Source organism: Anomalospiza imberbis, chromosome 5 (assembly GCF_031753505.1).
Source record: "Anomalospiza imberbis isolate Cuckoo-Finch-1a 21T00152 chromosome 5, ASM3175350v1, whole genome shotgun sequence".
Classification (NCBI taxonomy): domain Eukaryota; kingdom Metazoa; phylum Chordata; class Aves; order Passeriformes; family Viduidae; genus Anomalospiza; species Anomalospiza imberbis.
Window position 1 is genome coordinate 68,157,993 of NC_089685.1, and position 25,126 is coordinate 68,183,118.

General features: G+C 39.9%; 1 protein-coding gene across 12 annotated transcripts in view; it reads left to right on the forward strand.

Annotated features, from left to right (window-relative positions):
• Positions 1-25,126, forward strand: part of ERC1 (ELKS/RAB6-interacting/CAST family member 1) — a 278,983-nt gene that overhangs the window by 211,685 nt on the left and 42,172 nt on the right. For all 12 annotated transcript variants that reach the window (XM_068191757.1, XM_068191762.1, XM_068191759.1 and 9 more), the window contains one exon: positions 11,657-11,801. In XM_068191757.1, coding sequence (XP_068047858.1) covers positions 11,657-11,801 — 145 coding nt within the window. The remainder of the gene's footprint in view (positions 1-11,656; positions 11,802-25,126) is intronic.

The following is a 25,126-nucleotide window of genomic DNA, read 5'->3' on the forward strand; positions in this document are numbered from 1 at the left end:
AATTTCCTCTGCTCTATCACTTTTTCTCATGTTTTTGTCCTCTGAACACCTTTCAGGTACGTCTGTTTTCCATGAAGTGGCTTACCAGGGACATGTTACCTTGTTATGGCTGTAGTTTAAAGATCCAAAAGAACTTTGAAGAGTAAAAATTACCAGGATTTTTCCACTGTTTGTAGTGATTGTGTAGAATGACTTACTGTCATCAAAGCTGCAGGAAAATCTTGCCTTTAAATGCTCAAAGGGAAGCTTCCCTTCCCATTTCTTAATCATGAACAATGCATCCTGAAAAAGAATAGACCCTAGTTCAGCTCTGGTTTTGGTGATCCATTATGGATCTGAAGGAGGCAAAGCAAGTTTTTTTTCTGTCCTGTTCTGTGTGAACATGGGAAGCTCCCATTTCCAAAGTGTCCTGTTGCCTCCAAGGAGAGCAGCAGAAGTGCAGCTAGCACATGCCTCACCCTTACCTGAGGGACAGCTGGAGTACAAGCCAGCCGTGGCAGGTTGCTCCTCTACAGCCTGGAAGGTCTGTATGGCTGAAAGGTCTAGAGAAGTAAGGCTCCACAGCACATTGAGAGTGGAAAATTCCCACTACTTTGTTTCGTGGCTTAAAATGCGTTCTCTTTTCTTTCTCCTGGAAATGTAACCTGTGGTGTAAGAGCAACATTACTCTTGGCTGGGAGGGAGATTTCTCAGGAGTCTAACAATACCATCATCTCTGTCACCACCTCAGTTTCTTTCCAGATGCCAAACCCAAAACTCAGATCACAGCCCTTGATCATAGTGAGAACATCCATATTACAACCTAAACTGCATGTCAGATTCTTCAGCTTGCAAAGAAGAAAAAAACCCTTCCAGTGCAGGGTCTGCCTGCAAACAGAGAAACCAGTGATTTCCCTTTCAGTTCCTCCATTGCCTTAACGTTTTGAGTCCAATGTTTACAGTGCAGAAGAGACCTAAAAGCTAAAATGGAGTGAATAAACAACATATGGAGAGTATTTATTTCCTGGGTGGGGAGCCGTGTCTGAAGAAGAGGATTATAGCAGTGTATTGCCTGCACGGTGTTGTCACCACAGTAATGTGCAGCAGAAGGAGGCTCTCTGAAGGTGCTCTTTGGGTGAAGGCAGCAGGGCCAGCGAGGAGAGGCGGCGGTGGGGCTCAGACCCATTGTTCTGTAAGCGGCTGCAGGGCTGTCCAGGTGTCCTGATTTAAAGGCTGCTCCTCGAGACAGGAAATTGTATCTTGTTCTGAGGTTTACTGTAATAAAGTACATAGTCCTGGGGGAATGTGCTGCTGGGCCCATGAATCACTTTATGGGCTGGCTGTTCTGACCTCAGCCCTGTGATTTATTCACGCCATACCGCAGCAGGAATGGCAAAAATGCAAGCGGCGCATGGTCCTCCCAGCCTCCCCCTTTCCAACCAGATGGGCCTTGAACTGGGAGGCTGCCATAAATCCATAAAGGCGGGTTTGCTCCTGGCTGCCAGTTCCACTTGTCTTGCCCACTCTGCCGTGTGTCTGCTGGGGAATCCTCTTGCTGCTCAGGTGTTTCCTTCCTAGTTCTGTGGCCTTGTAGTTTCTTGTGTGAAAAGATGAAAAAATCTCAGTGCAGTCATGGTGCTCCTAGCAGAAATACGCGTGCAAGTTTTTGGTAATCCCCTTTTTCCTTTCACTTAGCAATAAACAACAAAAAGAAAGAGACCTGGCTGCTTTCAGCTTGGAATGTCACTGTTTTACAGATGTACCAGATGTGGTCTTTAGTAAATAGTAGCATTTGCATTTACAGAGGTAGTTAAATGATGTGCTTTTGGTCGAATCACAAATGACAGGAGTGAAGAGTAGCTCCTGACTCTCAGCTCCACTAAGCCATGTTTCTATTCCAATTGACACTGTTTGTTTACGTGTTTTGCATCTGGCAGTTGTTAGTTTTAAAATCTAGCACTTTCCTTTGGTGCTGGTCTTTCAGTTTTTGAAATATTTCTTCTGTGTGCAGCATCCTGATATTTTCTTGTAAATTCCTTACAAAAAGAGTCTGTACTCTTCAGAAAATGCTCAGAATTTTTACTGATGTCCAAAATACCTATTTCTTAAGGATAGTTTCAGGATTAAAAGTTGTCCATGTCACAGATGTTCACCCTACCTTGCAGTTATTTTCTGCCCCCGTATTTTTTTTATTAATTTTCTTTTTTTATAAAGTAGATAAAAATTAAACGTTTTCAAATTCAGCAAGATTATTTTTTGCAAGGAATTAACCTTGCCACATATCTTAACTAAGTAGATACCAAATGATAATTCCTAACAATTGTACAACCAATTAAAGGTCAATTTTACCAAAATAAGCTAGATGCTACTTAGAAGAAGGTAGGGGAACGTTGATTTATCTATAGTGTAGGCAGGTTTTCATGAGAGTCAGTTTCTTGTGTGATACAAGCTGGTTTAATTCTGTTTTTCTCTATTTCATAGTCTTGAAATTTGGAGGCTTCTTGCTTTTTCTAAGGCGCTAAGTGTTACATCTGTAAATTTAACTATGATTGTGTTTCTTCAGTAAGGCAGTTTGGGAGGGATTTTTGTTCAAACTACAGCATAAACACAGCTTCAGATTTGTTCACTTGAAAAGGTGTTGGTTGCTAGAATGTGGTAAATTGAGATTTTTCCAGCTTCCTCACATATGAATGACTTGCTCTCTCACTTTCTGTGTGTTGCTTAAGGTTCGCATACTTTGTGTCTCATTACAAAACAGGCAGTAACAGCTTACTTTGAGATGGTTGAGCTTCTCTTTATTTCAATAAAACTCTTTAGATCTGTACATGAAAAAAGGCTTTGAATTGGAGTGTATCCTTACTGTGCTTAGCAGGGATCTGATAAAGGGTTGTCAAAGGTCTGTTTTGCATGGTTTAGATCAGGCTTAACAGTGCTTATTCTGGATCAGAGTACACATGCTCAGTCTCTTAAAGTTTTTACTGCATGCAGCTCTGGTTTCATCTCATGAAGAACAGGCACTGGATAGAGGTAAAAACAGAAAGGAAGGTGGTAGGATGTTCCCTAGGTTACTGTAGAATGCCAGTCGCTTCAAGCATCTGGGAAGTTCTCTTCAAAACTCATCAGAAAATGCTGTAGTGCCCATTCAAACAAATCTGCACTCAGGGACTGCAAGTAGCTGCACCTGCTTTCAGACCCGGATCTGAAAAAGGAAATTAAATGAAACCTCTCAGGCTCCTTCTGCTGCAATTACAGAACTAAATATATCCAAATTTTATCCACCTGCTCCATTTCTGTCCTCAACCCTTTCAACAACTCCTGCTTGCTTAGAAACACTTTTTTTTGGCACTACTTTGGAGCTACCATGAGCAGGAGGCAAAGTGATGCCTCACTATTTAATGAGACTGCTTCCAGCCTCTTTTTCCCCGGATGCTGCTATTCCTGTCCTTATCCAGACACTTGGCATTTCTTGTGCTCCTTTTTTAATCCCTCTCCTGGGCAGCAGCAGCAACCAGAAAAGACTGAAATACAGGTGTAGTTAGGGTTAGGATGGACTAGAGATCAGCATTAGTGCTGCTGTTACTACTACCACCAAAGCCCAAATACATTGTTTGCAGAATTAATATAAAAAGGTCTGACCTTGAAGAAAATATTTCTTATTAGAAATCAGACAGAGTGGTTCTGGAAGTGAAGCTTGAACAAATGTACAAAAGAACCCTCAGAGAAGAAGGAGTAGGAAGTTAGGCGAGGCATATCCAGGTTGGTACTCAGACAATAAATAATGAAAACAATCCATAGCTCTGACAAGAAAATCTGTTGAAATGGTACATGTGGAACAATATTTAAATGTTTGTAAAAGAACAACAAAATTAAGTAGCTGTACACATCTGGTATGTAACATGAAACTGGATGTCAAAGGGATAACAGCAATTAGTGAGAAATAGACTAATATTCAGTGCTGAAATGTGGGTACAAGTTGTTCAGGAAAGCTAAAAATAAAGGTAATGGTGTTGTACATTAATTATAAGGAGGTTTTGAGGAAATAAGAAAGAGTATAAATCATAGCATTACTTTGAGTCAAAATATTATAAGGATCATAAAAGTTACACAAAGAGAGTGGATGGTATCCTGCTATGGATTTTAGGCATGATGTTGTGTTAAATGTAAGTGATAATGGAGAAATGTGGTTTTGTTGGATGTATCTATTTATTGGATACAAATCAGAGAAACTGCCAGGCTTGTTAACTTAATAATGACTAGATCACCAAGATGTAATGGTGTGAGACTTCAAGATTGTAGTAAGTAGTGATGACACAAGAGAAGAAATCACCAAAACTGACTTCAGCTGTAGTGATCACAAATGGATAAAACCTCTATTCAAAGAAAAAATCTGTGCTAGAAAAGTGAAGGATTCAATTTCAAGTTAATAGACTGAAAAATGGAGAGTACTAGATAGCAAGTGAATTGGTCAGAAGAACACAGGAGATTCATGTAGAGGAAGCAAAGCATTTATTTAAATCAAAAGTCCAAAACTGTAAGGTCTTTGCATCCCAAACAAAAGGGGAAAAGTTTAAGAAAGTTACAGAGCTGTGTATCTGTATCCAAAAAGGGAATTGGCAGCAGCCTTAAAAATTGGTCAAGAGAAAGAGACACTTAGGGAAAGCAGAAGTTGTAGGAATAAAGTGAGAATTGTGAAAACTCGTGCTGAATGAGACCTCCCAAAAGAAATAAAAATAAATAATAAATACTCTCTAGCCACTGCTACAAAAAGATCAGGAAAAGAAGTGGAACCACAATGCACTGAGAATAGGGGTAGTATGACTGTGGTTCCAAAAGTAAATTAATGCCTTTGCCTTGTTTTCCAGTGAGCTGATAAATATAGAGGAAGGCAGGTATGATCAGCTGTCAGAATGTCAGCCATGGAAATGAGACAGATGCAGAAGTGAGATAAATTATACTCACCAGAAATGACATGGTAGTCATTTAGCAAGGAGGTAGATGCTCCATCTGTTTGATTAGAGTATAAAGACTGGATAATTTTCTTAAAACAACCGTGTTATAAATCGTGACTAGAGTTTTTCAGGTAATCAGAAGCCACAGTAAGATTGCAGTATTGCTGTCAAAAGTGTGACTGATAAAGCTGAAATTTCTTTCTACCGTCTTTCAACCCGGGCCAGATTCACAAAGACATCAAGACAATTGTTTTTGCTGTAGTAATTGTGGTTGTTTGATATGTTATAATCAGTGTGAATTCCATGATTCATTTTCCATTATTTCGTTTTGGCAGTGCTGCTGTGGCAGTGAAGGGTTTGACACTGTCACAGTGTTGGGAAGAGCTGCCGCTGTGCAGTTCCTCCAGGGATGAGGAACCTGCGGTCAGATCTGGGTTCCTCCTGTTTATTCAGCGTTTTAACTGGCTCCTTAGGCTGCAGGGATACACAGCCAGTGGAGGGGCAGGAACCTGGAAATGGGAGGGCAGAACCATCTCTTGCCATATGAGCCTGTCTTGTGTCAGCTTAAGCCGATTGTGAAACCACATGCTAAGCTAAAGCTCAACCTGAACTTGACCATGTCCCAGGAAAAGAAATTGGAGCTGCCTTTCTTGTAAGGTCAGTTTTCAAAATCTGGTGGATGTATTCTGGTGGCCTCTGTTGCCTGGATGAAAAATATGCCTTGAGTTTGTGCTCTGTCTGCACTGCTGTTAAACTGCAGATGAAGAAAGAACGCCCGTTTCAGGACTTCCTTCTCAGAAGAGCCACCTCTGGGGAGCTCGGAAGCCTTGTAAGTACTGCTGTCTCTCATCCAGGTTCTGCACTGAAGGCTGCTAAAGCAAGGAAGATTGTCTTCAAAAAAATTCTACCCTTCATAGGGGACAAAGCTCCCATGTCATCAGGTGACAGGGTTGGAAGTTCTTTCTGAAACGTGCCATCTTGGGGAGCTTCCACTCTTCACAGGCACCTCGGTAAGGCTGATGGACTATCAGTGTAGCAGCTGTGACATGCAGCTTTTCACTGAGGTATTCGTCAATAAAAAAAGTTCAGGAAATTAGTAGTGGGTTTGAAACTTCTCTGCAAAAGTGTTAAGATTTTTTTCTAGATATGCTGGCAGACACAGTCTAAGGCTGCACTGCAATTCTGAGTGCTCAGAGCTGAGATATGAGCAGGACTAGGAGTTACAAATTTTTACCTCTGCTGCCAAAGTGATAAAATCAGGATGGAAAGCTTAAGTACAAGAAGGGCTAAAACATTGATGGAAAAGGTAATATAAAATATTTATAGGACTGCTTGTGACTTTATCAAACATGTTGAGGGAAAGGACTTTTAAAAGCACTGCTTATCAATCCTAGTAAGGAGTTCTGTGATTCTAGACAATTGGAATGTTAGAGAAAATATGTGTAGGTACGTCTAAATATATTATCAGTGTCTTTTTTTTAAACAAGGGCAGTACAAGTGGTAATGCTTCCTGTGTCATGGAATTCACATTGATTATTATCACACCTTTCTTATAATGGAAAATTAAAGGGACATCACTTTTGTGATCACACAAGTGTATTCACCAAGAGTTGGTATTTTTATCTTGTTTTCCAGTTGAGGTCACATGTATGCCGTGACATTGAAGAGACCAGTGAAAAAGTGTACATTCAGAAAGCTTCAATTTGCTGATGACAGAAAACTCTCATTTTCATCTCATGTGGTTTGCTTGAATTCTCAATTTCTGTTTTGGTAGCTGTAAGAGCATAGACCAGAGATTAGAAGGGCTGCTGATGTGCCAGCCAGGCCAGGCAAAGGTGACGTGCTGATTCAGGAAACAAGTACTGGAATGGAAGGAGTGTAGTATTATCCCTTTCACTGAAGATTTAAGGCTGTACTTTGGAAATTAATTTGCAGCCTGATGTTTGATTATTCCCAGCTGTAATTTAAAAAAAGCAGGTAGTACCTATTGCCAAGTTAAATTTTTTTCCCCACTCTCTTGCAGTAAGAGGTAGCTGCTGTTTCTTTTGGACAAAAGTTTGCTCACTTTGGGGTACTTCGAGCTGCATCTTAAATGCTGCAGAAATTACAGCCAGTGCAGAATTTGGCAGCTTGCATATTAAGTGAGTTATTAGTCTGTTAGCATCATGAAATATCATTCACTGGTATAATTGCCTTTTTCAAGGTTACTTTTAAGAACTAAATCTTAATACCCAGAGCTCTGCAAGGACTGTCTCCTCACTGTGAGGTACTGGAAGTCAGAGTGTCTTAATTTTCTGAAGATGTTCAATAACGAGCAAAAAAAAAAAAAAAAAAGTGGAAAGAATGTGGAGTTCAGAGCTACTGCTGTAGTGGTAGACACACTTTATGATGAAGAGGAAGATGGAGCCAGGGCATCTGGCCCATTGAATCAGCGGTTTGGTGTGTTGTACTCCTAATTACTTTTTAAGAGTTTATTGAGTGTGACCCACCCAAACCCTGTCATTCTGCTAAACTCATGAAATTACTGAATGCCACATCCCAATGCTTTTATGTTCTTAGCTGCTGCCTGTCTGTCTAGCTCTCATAACACTACAGTACTGTATCTGAATCTCTCTGCCTTCGAGTTCTTTCTGTTGTTGTCACATCATGGGAGGGTTTTTAATTCATACGCAAATAATACAGTTCTTATTGTGATGGTGATTCACCAGGGTAAGTCTTACAAATGTCTCTGATAGGAAAGCATTAAAAGCTTTTAGCAGCATTTTCCGTAGGCCTGGAGTAAATGCAGTGGACAGAAATCAGACAACCGAAACAAGTCTTGTGCAAGTGGCACCTCTGTCGTTCTTTGGTGATTGATGCCCTTACCATGAGTAAACAGTTCATGAAACAGGAGAAGCTTTCCTCGTGTACTGAAGGCACAACAGCCATAATTACAGTTCATCTTAACATGCGAGGATGGAAACGCTGGCAGCTTAATCATCGCTCATGGAAGTGCAGCAGTCCCTGTTGAAGGAACTGACTGGATTGCCATGGGCTTGTAGCTGCCTGAGCTCTTCAAATTTGTGTCACACTTTTAAATGCTTTAGTTTAATGCCAGTCAGAAGGAAAACAGATTTGCTCCTGTAATGCAACTAGGGCCGATGGAATAATCCCAGTTCTTCCATGACATTAAAATCAAAGCTGCTGCTGATATCAATATTGCTTTCATATTATCTCATACACACTTACAGAAATACTCCAGATAGGAAGAAATTCCATAATTTGAAACAAAATTTTATAGAACAATATATTTATAACATTTCTATATGGAAAAAAGTGTTCTCCCTGACATATGTAGGCATATGCTTTTAATGAATATGTATAGTTTTCATGTTTTGAAGCATCATTAATTCATCACTGTTTGCAGCCTGTTATTCTTTCTAATTATACAGCTGATAAATATTCCAGTGCTATGACCCTGGGAACAGTACTGCAAAGTACAAAACCACTTTGTAAAGTTCACCTCCTCTTGTGTTTTACCAAAAGGATTCTTCTCCTTTACTGGGAAAGGGCTGTGAAGGAATTGTGTAGTCTTCTGAATCCAAGTGCCATAGAAACCAATTTGAAGACAGCTTGATTCTATTAGTATTAGCAGTAGTGTAATAGTACCCTATTGCCCAGTTATCTTCCCCAAATCAGACATTTCTATTCAAGAGTTGGAGGAGACATGCATTTGCACACTCTTCTTCCTGTTTGTTGTCAAATCTCTCTGCTCTACTGGCCTGTAACTATTCTGTAGTCATCTATATTTAAAAGGCAAGCCCATCTTTCTTTGCATTATATTTTGAATACTGCAAACAGAGGAAATTATGTTGGTATTGATCTTGAGATTATATCTACCATTATCTCTTAAGAATTAAACCTACTGGTCTTGATACCACTCCAGTCTGTATTGATCATGATCTACATTCAGTGAAAGGCTTCGGTGTAAATAGAAGGAAAAAAGTAATATCCATTTTTTTGTCCAATTTGGAGAAAAACTTGAACCTGTTTTCAGTAGATTTTTCTACACTGTTGCCATTTCAGGTTTCCTTTGGTAGTATTCAGTCTGTTATAGAGTCTGCTTACGTCTTGTGAGCCGTGTACAGCTCAGTTCAGGCTGCAGAACATGCTCCAGTGGAGAGATAAATAGGCAGTTTGCCCCTGCTGAGTTGATGTTGGCACAGCTACACTAGTACAAGCATCTGAAATACCTGAATTAACTTAAATGAACTGTGTCTGTTCAGTGACTCTGGCCCTAGCCAGCATTTAAAAAGACCAGCATCCTTGGGTTGTGCAGCACATTTTGCCTGCTTATGAGAACTTTTCAGGACCTCCAATGTTGTGAACTGAGGAGAAGCCTTTTTCTGAAGAAGCCAGGCCTGTGGCAGTGCCTGAGCCTCCAGAACTGACTGCAGCACTCCTGATGGATCGGTTTGTTCACTCGCTGCCACCTCCCTGCACACAGTAGCCCATTTTCTCCTTCTTGCCACATCACCTGCCTCACAGCAAGTTCCTCTGGCCTCCCTGGGGATAAAGCTCTCAGGAAGGGAAATAAGTCACTTTTGTAGTGCTCTTCAATCAGAAACCTTGTCTTTTGCTTGGTAGTATGCCCTTCTTATTGTCTTGGAATCATTTGGCAGTTGCAAGCTCTGCTGAGAACAATAGCTTGGCGCTACAGACGTGTCCCTTCCAGCAGAGCTGACAGTGACACCTGCACTTCTCCCACATGGAGCAGTTTACTTTTAGCTTGCTAAAGCAAAAAATGCAGCTACAGTGCACTTATCACAGGATATTCTTCTTACTTTTGTTCAAACTTCACTTTGTTTCAGTTCCAGAAAACAGTCAGAAAGCCACAATGGCTTTCACCCCACTTCTTGACCAGCGCCCTTACCTCCCAGCATAGCACTGAAGTTTTGGCCTGTAAGAAGTTATTTTCTAAGACACGGTGTCAAAGATTTTTCAGCAAAAGAACCAAAACAAAAAAGTAATGGACTGCTATCCATATCTCATTTTCCTGGCCTTGGGGTTTTCACTCTAAGATGGGCAGCAAAGGATTTGATTGCAGAAGGTATATGGCTTACATGCTATTTGAGGCACCTCCAATTTCCATACCAGAGTAATGGCTCCACAGATAGAGTTACGGAGATATTCTTGGCTCTGGTCCTGAATCATCAGCGAGGATTGTGGGCTTACTATTAAAAGAATAAGTGTTTCTTTATAATCAAAACAGATTACTCTAAAGAAAGTGAAAATGACCAGAGCTCCAAGCCAGCCTGTCTTTCCCAGGATACCGATAGCTGGAAAAAAGCAGAGGTCATGGATCATGTTCTGTCACTTCACCCTATTGGTATTTTTCATGTTTCAGGCAGACATCCAAAACTGGATACTTTTCCATAAAGCAAAAGCAATAGAAACAAAATGGCAATAATAACACGCCTATTATCCATCGTTCCCACACCTACAGTCTTGACACTACATCTGGGAATCTGATGTGCACCTTTTCCTTTCTTCTACTCTTTGCTTCCATTAAGTCACCAGAATATTTGTATTTCTTCATAGTACAAATGTATTTAGAATACTTTCTGATTATCCTAATTTATCTTAAAAAATTTGCTTTACTTTATGGTATTACATTTTGAAAGGGAAGCAGTAATATTTTTTTAGATATGACCTAGGCAGGAATCAGGTACTCTCTACACTGGATCTGTGAAATTTTTGATATGCTGGTATTTCATTTAAAGCAAGCTAACTCTCTTGGACTGTACAAGAAACATCTGTGTAAACCCAGAGGGAAATTCCACCCTCAGAAAGTCCATTGTGTTAATCCACTGTCCTGTCAGATGGTGAACAGTTTTATCTGTTGAAACGCACCTTTTCTTCTTGAAATACATTATTTTTTCACCGTTTTGAGACGTGGCTTAAATTGGGATTCTGATAATAAACTTCTTGATATTGAGTGCTGCAGCAAAACTTTAAATGCATTTGCAACTTTATTCTTAGATGAAATGTAGATAAGAAATGTGTCATGTTTGGTTTGTCTTTCATCACCACTCCCGCATGATGGCATCTTTCACACCAGCCCACATTTAAGACCTCATTTTATGCCTTCTTGCAAGGTGATGAGAGGTGAAACAAGCCAGCCCTACTGGGCAAGAAGGCCAAGGTTTTCTTTGAAATCCTGTTGCACATCACCAGCTAAAGATGAGAATTAAGGTTGAATGAGAGAAAAGGTTGCTTTCCCTAACATAATCAATCCTTTGGCTCCCTTTGAGAACTGCTGTTTAACTGTTAGGGGGATTATCTTTGTCTCCTTTCTTCTCAGTATGTGTAAAATGTTTCTGAATTCTATTTCTAAGATTTTCTGCTACAGGGAAGGAGTGGGGGAAAATGTTCAGCCAAAGTAATAATGAATGGTAGCTATTAAAAACTGAGAAGGTGAGTGCAGAAGAAGAGTGATATGCAGAAGAAGAAGAATGTGTTTTTTCTTATCCTGTAAACTGCAGTTTGGTATCAGCACAGTTGTTTATGGGGACGTGTGTGTGTCTTGTCTTCCTGTTCCACCAGCAGACATGTAGCCCAGACAAAAATATTTATTACTGCTTTTCAGAGTTGCTCACTGGTACAGCATTTATGGTATGTTCAAATCTTTGTAGAGGAGTCCTCTAAGTTTTGCAGGATAATAATGTAATTTGTTTGGTTTTTTTCAGACAAGAAGCCCTTCTTGCTGCCATTAGTGAAAAAGATGCCAATATTGCTCTGCTAGAGCTTTCATCCTCTAAGAAGAAGACTCAGGATGAAGTGGCTGCACTGAAACGAGAGAAGGACCGTCTTGTGCAACAGCTCAAGCAGCAGGTGGGTACAGGAGGGCTAGGAAAACTCCAGTGAATAATCTGGTGTGGGATTATTATCTTGATCTATGGAACTAATAATGTATAATCCTGTGGTATGTTGGGACAGAAAGTGCATAACTAACAATTTCAAACTAGCTACTGGACTCAGCACTGAGGGAAGTTTCTTTGTGTCACTGCCCAAGTAGTAAATGTGTGATAGGATGTAGAGGAAATTGTGAATGAAGAGGACATTGGTTATTATCCTCTTCAGGCATGAATAGTCACAGATTCAGGGAAAAGTAGTGATACTTCTCTTGGGGGTTTATATTTGCCTTTTTGGGGAAGAAGCCTATTTGGAAGAATAGGCTGTAGAGCTCAAATATGAATGTTACACTGCACAGTCTCTCCTGTGATTTCTGATTGCAACTGGAACACCATGTGTCAGCCTCTAGAATAGACTCTGGGAGGTCTTGTGCTTGTGAGGAGATTGGTTCCTTCCTATTTCTGGCCTCTCCTGTTTCTAAGATCTTTCTGTGTTGGCATAACAATTAGAAAAAGTGTGTTTCTGTTAAAGCATTTAACATTATGTTCCAGTACTGAATGCAATGTGAAAAGTACATTGCCAGTAGGACACAGAGGAAGCAAAAGGCATCCCTGGCAATAAGAGATTTAGGACCTGAAAAAATTTGTGTACATTTTTCACTTCAGCACTTCTGGTGGGTTTTCCTGAGTTATTCCCTTGCCACATTCCTTGTAATAGCACATATGCTGCTGCCAATCCAGTATCAACTTCTTCAGTGCCACCATTTCCATCTTCATAAAGTTTTATGTGCAACATTCATCTGTCAACCAGATGATTTCTATTGCTGTCAGAGAATGTAAGACAAAACCAGGTCAGCATTGTGATAAGGGATTTCTGTGCTTCTTCCTCAGCAAACACAAGTAGGTTATTGGTTGTTTATGATAATTATTTATGGTTTCATTTAAGAACAGTACTTTTGGGGGTTTTATGTACCAGCTTCAGAATGAGCTAGAAGTATAGATTGCAGTCTTGTATTATTTACTTTTGAGCAACAGTTGTAATTACTGTCACTGGTCACCCAAGTCATCTGCTAAAACAGGAATCAGAAGTGGTCACAGCCATTACAAGTACTTGTTTTGTTCATGTAATTGTTGATGCAGCAGCTGTAATGTATAGTACCACTCATTCCAAGATAAAATAACACCACTTCTTAGTTCTTGTTGTCCTAAGCTTCCCAGTTTCCCAGTTTCCTTCTGATTATCTGTTGTGAGTAGCTGGAACAATCTGTAGTATTTTTTGGTGAGTTTTTTTTCTGCTGAAAATTTGTGTATACTTAATTAACATATTAATGTTGTGCCTATCTGTAATGACTTAGATTTCAGGTAAATAATCTTTAAAATGATGTAGTTCCTGTTGTTACCTTTCAGTGCTGGTAAGTCTTACAGTATCATAAACTCTTCCTAAAAAGACATAGCCATTTCCCTTAAGGATGCCAGTTCTAAGTGCTTTTCTTTGTATCTGTGGGATACCTTACTTCCCAGATAAATGAAAACTGAAAAGGAGATTAATTTGTTCTTGGTATGTAGCGAGACCAATTATGATTTGAGGTTGGACCAGTGGTCCTTTCTCAAACAATTCATTGGACTGTTGAAATGCCTTTGAAGATTCTGGTTCCTAAACTGCAATCAGCTATAAAGATTTGTCACTGTTTAAGATTATTTAAGGTTTTAATCTTAAAAATAATGAAGAAAGCAGAAAGTAATCTCCTCAACACATCTGTGCTATGGGTAGTATAAATAAAAGTTTTATGTGTAGTATAAAATCACAGGTATTCTCCAGTACATCCACAATCCCCAAGGCAGAATGAATGTTTACATATAAACAATCTAAACTATATTTTAAATATACCTGAGAAATATTTATGTGACCAAACAGAGATTTGACACATCCTCCCTAAAGTCTGTCCTGTGTTTTAAGGATGTGTCATCTTATATCCATTTTTTTTGTGTGCAGCTTTCAACACATTGATAGAAAAACTCCTCATTGCTTATTATAGGAGAGTATTACTCACCACCTCTATGAGTTGCAGAGAATCTAAAATTCCATTTTTTTTTTCAGTGCCAATAGTTTTGGTATGTACTTTTTCTGAATAAATTCAAATCACACCAACTTTGACAGCTCCAGAAATAGGAGATGGGTCAGAAGAGATGGCTGTGAGATTTACAAGATCTTCATTACTGATGTAGTCAAGGGAAATCTCAGTTTTCCACATGCTTTGCAAATATTCTGTGTACTTGGCCCTTGCACTCCTCTTCAGTTGTTCCAGGTCACCAGCCTCATTATTTTCCAGCAAAACAACTATGCTGCTTCCTCAGTTTAAGCCTTCTCTTCATGGACCCTTTCTGCATCTTGAGAACAAGGGTCCATCTGTGTTTGCCAGCTCCACAGAACCATGTCACCTTTCAGGAACTTCCTAAAAGTTCAGCTGTAATTCTTAAATTCACAATAGAAATTGTAAATTTAAAATCTTTCAGGCTTGCAGATGTGTTGAACACAGCTGTTCAAGGAAGGCAAGTGATGCCATAAATCAAGATATTCTGAAAGACTTTGAAAAGCAAAAAACCCAAAAAGTTTATTCAGCCCTTCATATTCAGAGCTGGGATCCTGACCTCAGTCATTTGTGTTTCAGAGCTGTTGAGCTCCCTGATAAGTATTTGGTATTTCAGTCCATCCCATTCCTAGGAAATGCTTAGGCTTTGTGGTAGGAAAGCAGCTCTTTCAGTTGGTGGTCAGACCCAGCTGAGTAAAAGATTCCCATTTCCACGTGCGTAGGATGGACACAGAAATGCTGAGCAATATGGGAAGGGATGGTTTGTGGGAAGAGCTGTGCATGCTGTGTTAACCAGTATGGCTGAATCTCACTGCAGGCTGGAAAGAGCTTCTGACAGAGTTTAGGAAAGCAGTTTCCTGACTGTGCTGCAATAGTCAGTGTGAATGGATCCAAGCGTGTAGGATAGGATTTGGATCATGACTTTTCATTGCTTGTGCTGCTTACCATTGGCTGACTTGCTGACAAAAACTTGTTCCAATGATTTCCTGTGACTTTTATTTATTTAAAAGTATCGGTGAAGACACAGAGGTTCATCAAGGGCAGAGTATCCAGAATCTGGAAGGCTCTGCTGTCTTTCCTTGTGCTCTCTCCTTTCCCAGCCCTGTCACGTTCCTGGTCGCTCACACGGGAAGGGTACTGCTGCACAAGAGAGGGAAGGAGTCCTGCCAGAGACATTTTTGTTCTTTAATTTCTCTAAGTATGTGTGTTAAAGTTAGGATGAAGAGAAGCATTTTGGAAAGAGGATATGGCATCAATGTTGTTTTAATTTAGAGTTTCTAGGCTCTGAATTGCAGGAATGTGCCTCGATACAGAGCCCATTTCCTAATGAGGCGCTCAGCATTGACCAGGCTCTCCAGTAAATGCAGCTGCCTGTTTCATATTGGTTGTCAGTTTGGATGAGGGATTTCCTCTATCATCAGACAGGCAGGGCCATTGCAGGGCGAGGGTCACCAGCTAATGTGGTCCCAATTCATTCCTCCTAGGGCACTGTGTCTCTGGGTAGCTCCTGGAGAGGCAGTGGCTGGGAGGCTGCTGCTCAGGAGGGGCTGGGCTGATGCAAGACTCGGAGTTGTGTAAGCAGGTCCAGATGTGGTGTGGAGAGGGCTGACAGGGACCCAGGGAGCTTTGGCCTGCTTGGTGGAGCACAGACACTGCTCAGCTGTTAGGAAATGGCCTGATTGCCGTTTATCCCTTTCCTCGTCAAGCTAAGTTTTAATATCAGCTTCTATTTATTGTAACAGAGCAAAGCACCACTCCACAGTTTTGTGTGGTAAAGGGAAGGCATTCTGAAGGGGCTGAGGTTTTCCTGTCTGTGGGCTTTCAGTCTTAAACAGCTGGGATTTTCTGCTAGGAGCTCTTTGCAGCAAAGACTGTCATTTTCTGTATTTATACAGTGTGTAGCAGAGTGGGTGCCTGACTTGACCAACATCTCTGTCACTGCCATGCCATAAATGTGAAGTAATAGGTGTTAAAATTTTTAGGAGGCTCTGAACAGTATTAGTATTTTCTGACAGCTTGGAGTACTATTCAAATTAATTGTTTGTAAATAGCCATATTCACTTGTATTATTATATAATGTTTCATAATTATTATTATTATAGTAGAAGTTACCAGGAACTGGCTTGACTCAGTGTTACTGATGACAGGATCTCAACATTTTCATTTGAAACTGTGCAACTTCAGGTTAGACTAATATTACTTACGTTTTATTATGCTGCCTATGCCTAAATCAAAGTCATTTTCAGATCAGTTCCTCAGTCTTTTAAGAACATGTTGGGTTTTCATTCTATACTTCAGCATGCTCAGAGAACCACCCAGCTTAAGCTTTCTCCTTGTATTTCATAAATATACATTTTCTTTTGTCATGCAAACTGTTTATGAAAAATAGTGAATAATATGGCCTTAGAAGAGAGCTCTCTGCAACTGAGTTGATTCATCCAATTACACCTATCATCTGTTCCGAAAGACTTTAAGTGAAGGAGATCTTAAGTCCTGGGATGTCTTTTTTATACCTTATCTGTCTTTATTATTATATGTAATGTCCCTTACTGCAATTTAAGCTGATTACTATTTTTTTTTCTATTAGGGGGATAGAAAAAAAAAAATTACTACCTGTCATGTTCTTGCCATAGACACACTTGCTGTTCACTCAAAAAGAGCTCCTTTCTCTTTTAATAAGAGGAGATAAGAAGCGCCACGCTATTGTAAATGTGGGTTTTGTAGTCAGCCTTGCCATTCAGAGGAGTCTTTAATACATGTTGTTTCCTTCTGCTTCTATATCCTCATCAAGATTGTGCCTTCCTCTGTGGGCCAGCATGAATTTGAGGGGCTGTTATTTAACATTCCCACAAATTGAGAGGAATTATTTGGCAATGGTCAAATAGCTAATAATTGACTGGTAATAACAGTATTTATGCAATATTAAATATACATTTCATCTAAGCAAGTAAGTACCGAAGCTGGTTTTTCTGTACTGCTTTGTGCCTCTTCCCTGTAAGATTTTGACTGGTTTTCTTTATGAGGCCAAGTTACTGCAAAGACTGGTTTCCCAAGTAAATGTGGTTCATGGGATCATGAGGAACTGTAGATTCCAGAGTAGCTTCTCACACCAAAAATTATATTTTTCCACTGTTGCTTGTTTCCCTGGAAACCCTGCGCACTGACACCTGACACTCCTCTGCTGTGAACTTTTCCAAACTGAGGTTCCGCTGGCTGGAGTCATTTCTGTTTATAACAAGAGAATGTAAAACAGGTCAAAGGAGACTGACAGGCACATGTTTTCCTCTTGCTGCTGTGGAGCTGTATCAGCATGGCCACACTTCTGGCAGTGTTAGTCACCACCCTGCCCGATGAGATAGTACAGGTTGTGAGGGCGTGCAGTTAGTCTGTGCTTTACCTCAGCTGCCCTGATTTGAAACCGTGTCTGATGAGGGCGATTTCCCTGTTAGCAAGGGAACTGCTTCTTCAGGTGCCATGGATACAATCAGTGCAGATCACTGTGCACTGATACATGTGGTGCTGCCCTGTTGTTCTCTGAAGGGTTCCAGCAGTCTGGAGTTCAGTGAGGGGAGGCATCTCTCGAACCGCTGTCGGAAGGGAATTTAGGAAGTCTAGGAATATGTATGTAAGTTGTCTGAGTGTGGTGGTGATGGCTTCTTCATAGCTGACGAAGAAAAATTAGTATTTTAAATGAGTGATGAGATTCAGGGCACTTGGATCCATCTTTGTTTATTGATCTCCATACCACATTGCCCATGTACTTGCACTGGCAAGACTGCAGATAGATGTAAAAGCAGGGAAAGAAAATTTTTGTGATAAGAAAATTAAGAACAGGCAGAGGAATTTGAATGGGCTGTGTCAGAGGTTTCTTTATGAACTGGGCAGAACAGAAGGTACTCTGAGTTCTGGTGTTCTCTGAATGCTAGGTTAACCAATTTGAAGCAGGAACAAACAGATTAATGTACTTTGCCAGAAATATTTCAAGGACTGGTGAAGCATTTCAATAACTATCATCACTTGCAGTGGACTTGCTACATATGCAGTGCAGTCTCAGCCTCCCGTATCTACTGCATGGTCTGTAGAGTCAAAGTCACCTTTTTTCAGGTTCTTGTACCACTAGTGTCTGGAGGGTCACTTGCAGCTTTTCAGTTACTGGCTTTAATATACAAAGGTGCCAAAATATGTAGTTTTTATAGTATATTCTTAGCTGGGCTGCCAGTGTAGCTGGCATGTGAGCAGGCAGAAGTGGGCGAAATCAATCTGTACACTTCCTATTCAGGAAGCTGTTGGACTAGAAACACAAGAAACTTCTGGCTGAAGTGAATATATATCCACTAATTGGCTCTCATCAAGCATTGCCAGCTGTCAAATTTAAGCATCGTGGCTTTTGTTGAAGGCCTGTAATGCACCCAGATTATCAATCACAGCACTGCTTGTTTTGCCAGGCTTTGCTCCTCAGTAATTGTTTCTGTCAAGGGGGAGGTCTCTGCCAGGAGCAGACCCCAGCACCTGACAGCAGCGAGCAGGCACAGAAAGCAAGGCTTTGTCGTGCCCTTGAGCACTGCTTCCTGGAGCACAGCACTAGGAGCCCTCACAGATTAAAAGAAAGCCCCTTCTCCCTGCCATGTGTTCCAGACTTTTTCCCCATCATTTTTAATCATCTGTTAGCACAGTAACAGCACTCAGTGCAGCATCAGCAGTCTTTTCTGGGACAACATTTCATCTCTCCCTGGTATTACTTATAGTCTTTCTCCTCTCCCTCCTCCTTTACCTTCACCCTTTGCCTCTTGCATGACTAAATAAAAAATTATATTCAGGGGAGCCCTGGCTGTGGCTGGCTGCATGATGCCAGGGAAGGGAGCTGCCTGCTGGAACTGTGTGAGTGCATCTTCTTGTGCCTGTTGGAACTGCTGCAAACAGCCCTGTCTGCTTTCTGTCTGTGCCTTCAGCCTTGCCACAGCCTGGAGGTTTTAGGGTATAGACCCTGTGTAGGGTTGCTAGAAGAGGAAGATGCTTTGTCTCACCGAGCGAGAGGGCTTTAAGGTTTATAGAGGTATTGAGGAACCCAGATGACAATACAGTATTTGGTACCTTTTCTTTCTAGACATTTGTAATATTTTTTAAAATACTGTAAGGACTAATATTTCCCAAGTTTGAACTCAGATTTCGAAAACTTGTTTCACTCCATTAGAAATATTCCTCCATTAATTGAATATATTAAGATTTTCTTTCATACTCTAGTTTTACAGCTTTTTAATTGACTAAAATTCACACAAATAAATTTAATTGGATAATTGCCAACAGCATTTAGTGCCACCTATACACTAGCTCTCATTCAAGGCTTATGAACTCCTATTAGAAGTTATTTAAGCAACGTTGCCTCTGTCTAGAAAATCGGGATTGCTGGACAAGTCTAGGTTAGCAGTTAAGAGACCCTGTATCCCAGTCCTGTAAGTGACCAACTTGATGGTGTTGGATATCAGGAAAGATTGTTAGGTCTCCCCTGGGAGAACCAGGCTTGTTAGCACTATTAAAGAGGTGAGAAAGCTCGCTGAACTTGGGCTTCCTCAGAAGACTGCACTAGAAGATCTAATTTGGGCTTGAAAAATAATCATTCCTTGGTCTGTGAATAAAACTGCTGGACATTGGTGCAACGTTAAGACAGTCGGTGTCATTTGACATCTCAGTTGTACCATACAGTAGTTTCCTGTAGTTATTGTGGCCTGAACCACTGGTCTGATACATGGTGGTTTTCAGTTAAATAAAGAGAATACATTAGAATAGCGCTCTATGATACACACGTACAACAGAGTATTTATGGAATTCATTCTGTCTCTTTGCTGCAAATAATTATGTTGAACATAGTTCTTGACTATATTTGTCTTAGCTGACGAGTCATGAGATAGATGCAAAATCTCAGAAAGAGTCATTTAGAACAGCTCACCTATAGTTGTTCATTCAAGGAATACACTTGTGGGTGCATCTTCTTTTGCTTAACTTCCATGGTTTGTGGGGTAGCTGGGAAGGACCCATGCATGACTGCTCCTGATTGTTGTGCAGTGGCAGGATGTGCCTCAGGGGTAAACTATTTGAGACTTTCCAACCATTGGTCTTTGTGGCTGGGCTGGTTTGGCATCACTCTTGGTATTTGAATTGATGATGTTTGAAGGATGACCAGAAAATAGAGTGAGTTTATGATTACATTTAAATTGTATCTTTTAGACTCATTGTTTAGGGAACTCTGAAGTGTTGCTGACAGGAAAGTTCCACTTAAAAATATAAAAAGTCTTGACGAGATAAATGCATGAATAGATTTTCTTTTGTGAAGAAACAGAAATTTCACGCTGAAATATCAGATTCCGGAGGATTTTTAATTACTTGCTTGAAGGTTTTGAATCTTGGTGAAGATGGATGTGTAAGCATCCCTGCAGGTATTTCATTGATTGGATGCAGGTTTTTCTGTACTAAATGATTCCTGTTCACCTGGGCTGTTTTACCTGACAATGACAATTGTCTAGGAGACACATGTGTCCCTTTACTAAATATGCATTCAAAATGTGCTAACTTGCTACATTATGCTTATCTCTTCCTGTATTTAATGGTGTTATTCCTCAGGGAGCACGCAACACACGGAATGGTTTCATATTAAACCTATGCAGTAAAACTTTATTTGTGGTTACTTGTCTTTGGATGGAAAGCTTAACAAGCCTGTGACATTACCAGCTATCATATATAAAAACCAATTCACACGTTGATAGTCAGTTAAAAAGCAGTGGCAGAAAGCTGAAAGGCATTTTTCCAGCTTTAGTACTGCTTTTAATTTGTGTAAGACCTGTAACTGGTGAGGTGATAGATGATTCAAGGTGTTTTCCAAAAACATGTAAGGAGAAGCTGAAGTCAGAGATAGGAGTTGACTGATTGGGTTCATAAACTAAATTTGTAGAAGGTTTCAAGTTGATTATAGATTAACAGTTATATGACTTAATGTGTTAGTGATTTGTTCTTTACTTGAAGGAGGAATGAATGATTGATTCTAGGTGATTCTACACCTAGAATATGTAATGAAAATTAATGATCTATAAGATAGAATATATTGCATATTTGTGATTTTGCTGTGCTATTTTGGGCGTAACATCATAAATCCACTGGAATTGGAGAAATGCGTAGTCTGCAAAAGAGAATTTTAATCCCTACCATCTTAAAAATTGATAATGGAAAAAATTTAGGCTTAGCTGCATGGAATGAACTTCAGTAAACAGTGAACTGTTGATGAACAGTGATCTTAGGTATTTTTGAGCTTATGCACTGAAATATCTCTCAGTGTACAGATTTTTTTTTCTCATCTGCTGTATTAAACTCAGTAAATTCTGAAAATAATTTCCCTTTTTGAAACTGTCCAATTGAGCCTAGTCCAGTACACCTTATCTCAGACAAATGAATAGGTAAGGAAGGGGAAAACAGAGGTTTCGTCTTGCAATTGGAAATCTAAGATGCTGTTAGTTAGGAGCAGTTTCTTTATAATAATCCGTCGTTAATTTACATACCACATTGTGGAAATTGCAGGTTTGTCAATATGAGACACAGATTTATGAAATTAGGCATCAGTTACTTGTTACAGCTTCTGCAAATGGCAAGGTGCTGGTGGCTGCAGATTCCCCTCAGTTCTGTTAAAGTCATGGTGTTATGTTCTGAAGGATCCAAGTCTTAAAAAATTACTATTCGTGTTTAGGTGCAGAACAAATTACACATTTACTCCTTAATAAGCACATGCTGTTTTCTACAGCCCCTTTTAAGAAATACTCATGACCAAAGAAAAGGTGTGCAGATTTTCCCTAGAGGCCACGCGTTTGCCACTTGACATTTGTGAATGCAGGGAGGGGATGGAGATTTTTCTGCTGTCTCCTAACTTGGAAGCTTCGAGGAGTCTGGAAACAGCTGCCAGCTCCAAAAGGTACAAGATGATAAAGTTTATACTGATGGAGATTGTGCTTCCAGTCCCTCCCTGAATGGCAGTCTGGAGACAGTGCTGTCAAACATGAGTTAGTGGTTTTGGCAGATTGTCTTTAGGGCTGTTGTGTTCAGCTGTCCCTGAGCAGACCTGTATGGAACACAAAATAAAGGCACAGTTTCTGTGTACCTTATTTTGCCTTTAATATGTTGCCAAAGGTTTTTAGTCTTTGCAGTAGAAAGAAGTGCTTTTAGGGGTTAGTCCAAGATTTTGCATGAAGACAAAATAAGTATCAAACTCAGCTATCAAAAGATTGCTGTCTGATTTTACTTGGCATAATCAAACATTTATCTTGTGGATATAAGAAAAATTTGCTGATTATGTACCCTCAATTTCAAGTAATTTACCTTTGCAATTGCAATGTTGTAGAATTTTAGATTATCAGTAGTATAGATGGAATGTTAATGTCTCAGCTTTTGTAAAGCTCTACTTCCCAAAAATATTTTTGGGAAATATTTGGCTCATCCCAGGACTGGTGCCTGAAGGAAGCAGTGGTCTTTTATGTTGAATACCGCCCTGGTTAAGGGGTAATCATTTTATTAGAGCTTTAGTTCTCTTTATTTGAGTACAATTTTACAGTCACAGAACCCAGTCCTTTGTTCTCTTTCTGTTTGTTTACCACCAATGCCTGTCTTAGTGTGAATACAAATATTTCCTGTAGTCGAGTAAACAAAAAATGGAGGTCTCACAGCTAACTCCAGGATTTGAACAGAATTTTGATTTCTCAGGATTTGAACAACCCAGGTATCTCTTTGTTTTTACAATGGATTTTTGTTTGGGGTGGGAAACTTAACATTTTTAAACATTCTGTTTTACCATTGTAGCACTCTTAATCCTTTTAATAGTCCAGAAGTTGCTCTTCTCACTGTTGTCATCTTAACATGAAACATGACCATAATTTATGACACGTAGCCAGTGTGCTCTTCATCTCCTAAACACCAGTAGATGCAACCTTGGCTTTGCCTCCTTTATTACAGCTAGCAACCCAAACCTTTGCCAGCTGCTGACAGTAGTGGTGCTGAAAAAATAATAAAAGCAATAAAGTGATCCTTAAGAACACACACACTCACAGATTGTTTAAAACTTGGAAGCCTGCATGAGTTTATTTGTTCTCTGTAAGTATTAAGGACTGTACCTTCTCATTTTAGTTTTTCCCAGATTTTTTTTTCCTAAGGGGAAATATATTTACGTATATATACAGATCTTCAATCATCTTTCAAGTGTCTTCTCTATCTCATATGGAGGCATGCAAGATGTATGTTCTTCTGCACTAAAAAACAAAAAATTCACAGGTTTGGTGGGAAGGATGCACAAACTGGGAAGTACAGACTAAGACTAATTCCTTATTTTCCTAGACCTCTTCATCACTATCAGATCACAAAAAGATTTTTCTCTTCCCCCCTTTCCTGATTACCAAAACCACGTAATCCTTCTGCATTGTCAGCCAGAAGGCTGGTTTGTGATATAAAAAGGGCTTAAAAATATGAAGGCTTCCTTGTTTCCTCCTAGGTCTTCTAATTGCAAATCAGTCAGTCAAGGTTGCTCTTGTCCTTCTATTCATTCTTTTCTATTTCTTCCCCTGCTTTGTCAGGACTCTTTAACAAGTGGAATCACCTATCTTAAGTTTAATGACTTAGCAGTAAAAGGATTGTTAAGACTCACCAGAGATATGGCTGGCTTTTTTTCTCATCTTCTTCCACAGATCTTTTTCTTTTAGTGGTCCTGTAGCAGAGAGAATTCTCTAAGATTTTTTTCCTAAGCTTTACAGAGTGCTTTATAGTGCCCATTGGGTGGGCCTCTTCTCATATGTAATGGCATCATATAATGTAAATTACAGAAAGACAACAGATCAGGAATAGAGCAGGCAAAGACAGGGACACTGGAATGCAGACACCTTAGAGAAATTCATCTGGCCAAACTGACACTCTTTCCTTGGTGAGAATAATTTTGGCACAAATACAGTAGAGAAACTGAATGTTTTTTCAGTCTCTCCAGCTTAGTACCTAGGCTTTGATGCAGAAAAGCAACCTCTGCTGGAATAACAAGCAAAAAAAAAAAAAAAAAACAAAAAAAGAAAAGTGTTGGTTTATTATGGTTCTCCTTGGCTGTGTGCTGTGTGCAAGAGCAGAGGAAGGGACAGGAATCATCTGCCCAGCTCTGTACTGCACATGTGCCGCTGTGTGCTCGGGCAGGAATCCTTTCTGTGTGCACCGAGCCCAGGGACAGTGAGGATGGACAGGAATCCTGGGTGTGCAGACCACACGCACAGATGGTGTGGACAGACAGGAATGTAATGTCTGTGTCTTTGTGTGGCCGTTGAGGCAGGGCACTTCTAGGTGGATGTCAAACCTAATAATTGGCCATACAGAAAAAATTCTTAACTTTTATTTAGTTTGGGGTAGCAAAGCTCTGGTGGTTATCAAAGGAAATGCCCTTTCAACTCTTCCCTCAAGCAGTTACCATGCAGGATTTTGATGGATTCAAAGATGAAAGCAAGCCACAAGAAGAATAATACTGGGTTTCTTTTTCTTTTATACGCAACAGCTTTTAAAATTAATTTCAGAACAAGCGCAAATAGTCTTGAGGTTTCGTTGTGTGTGCTTTTTTAAAGTTGCTATCAACACTGTTTATATCATGTAGACACAGATCCATTCATGTATACACCCAGAGCTGGGTTGTGGGCAGTCACAGACAGTCTGTGCTGAGATGATACTGAGCAGCTCACAACACTTTAGCATCTAGGAATTTGTATCTGTACATAACTCCTGTTTTTTGCCAAGAACAGCATGTATGGAGGGGAGGGGGGTTTGCTATTAACAACTCTTTGAAGATGCAGGCAAATGCAGTTGAAGTGGTGAGTCATATAACAACAAAAATATGTAACAATAAAAGGTCTGCGGTCAAAACGCTGGCAAATTAAAAATTGCTGGATAAAAGAATGCTTTTACTATATTTATTGTAACAATGCAGTCACAATACACAAAGATTAGAAGACTTCCAAATCACTTCAGCTAGGAAAGGTGTATGTCGATACACATGAGCAGATGGCCTACAAATTATTTTGTTCAGCCAGGGCATCATGACTAGCTTTTAAGATTTTGCAGTAGGATGCATCTTGTATGTGAATTCCTGTATGAGATTTTGCCAGTCAGGGTTCATAGATACCACTGGACTGAGAAATTTTCTTGTTTCAGAGCAGGAGGAAGA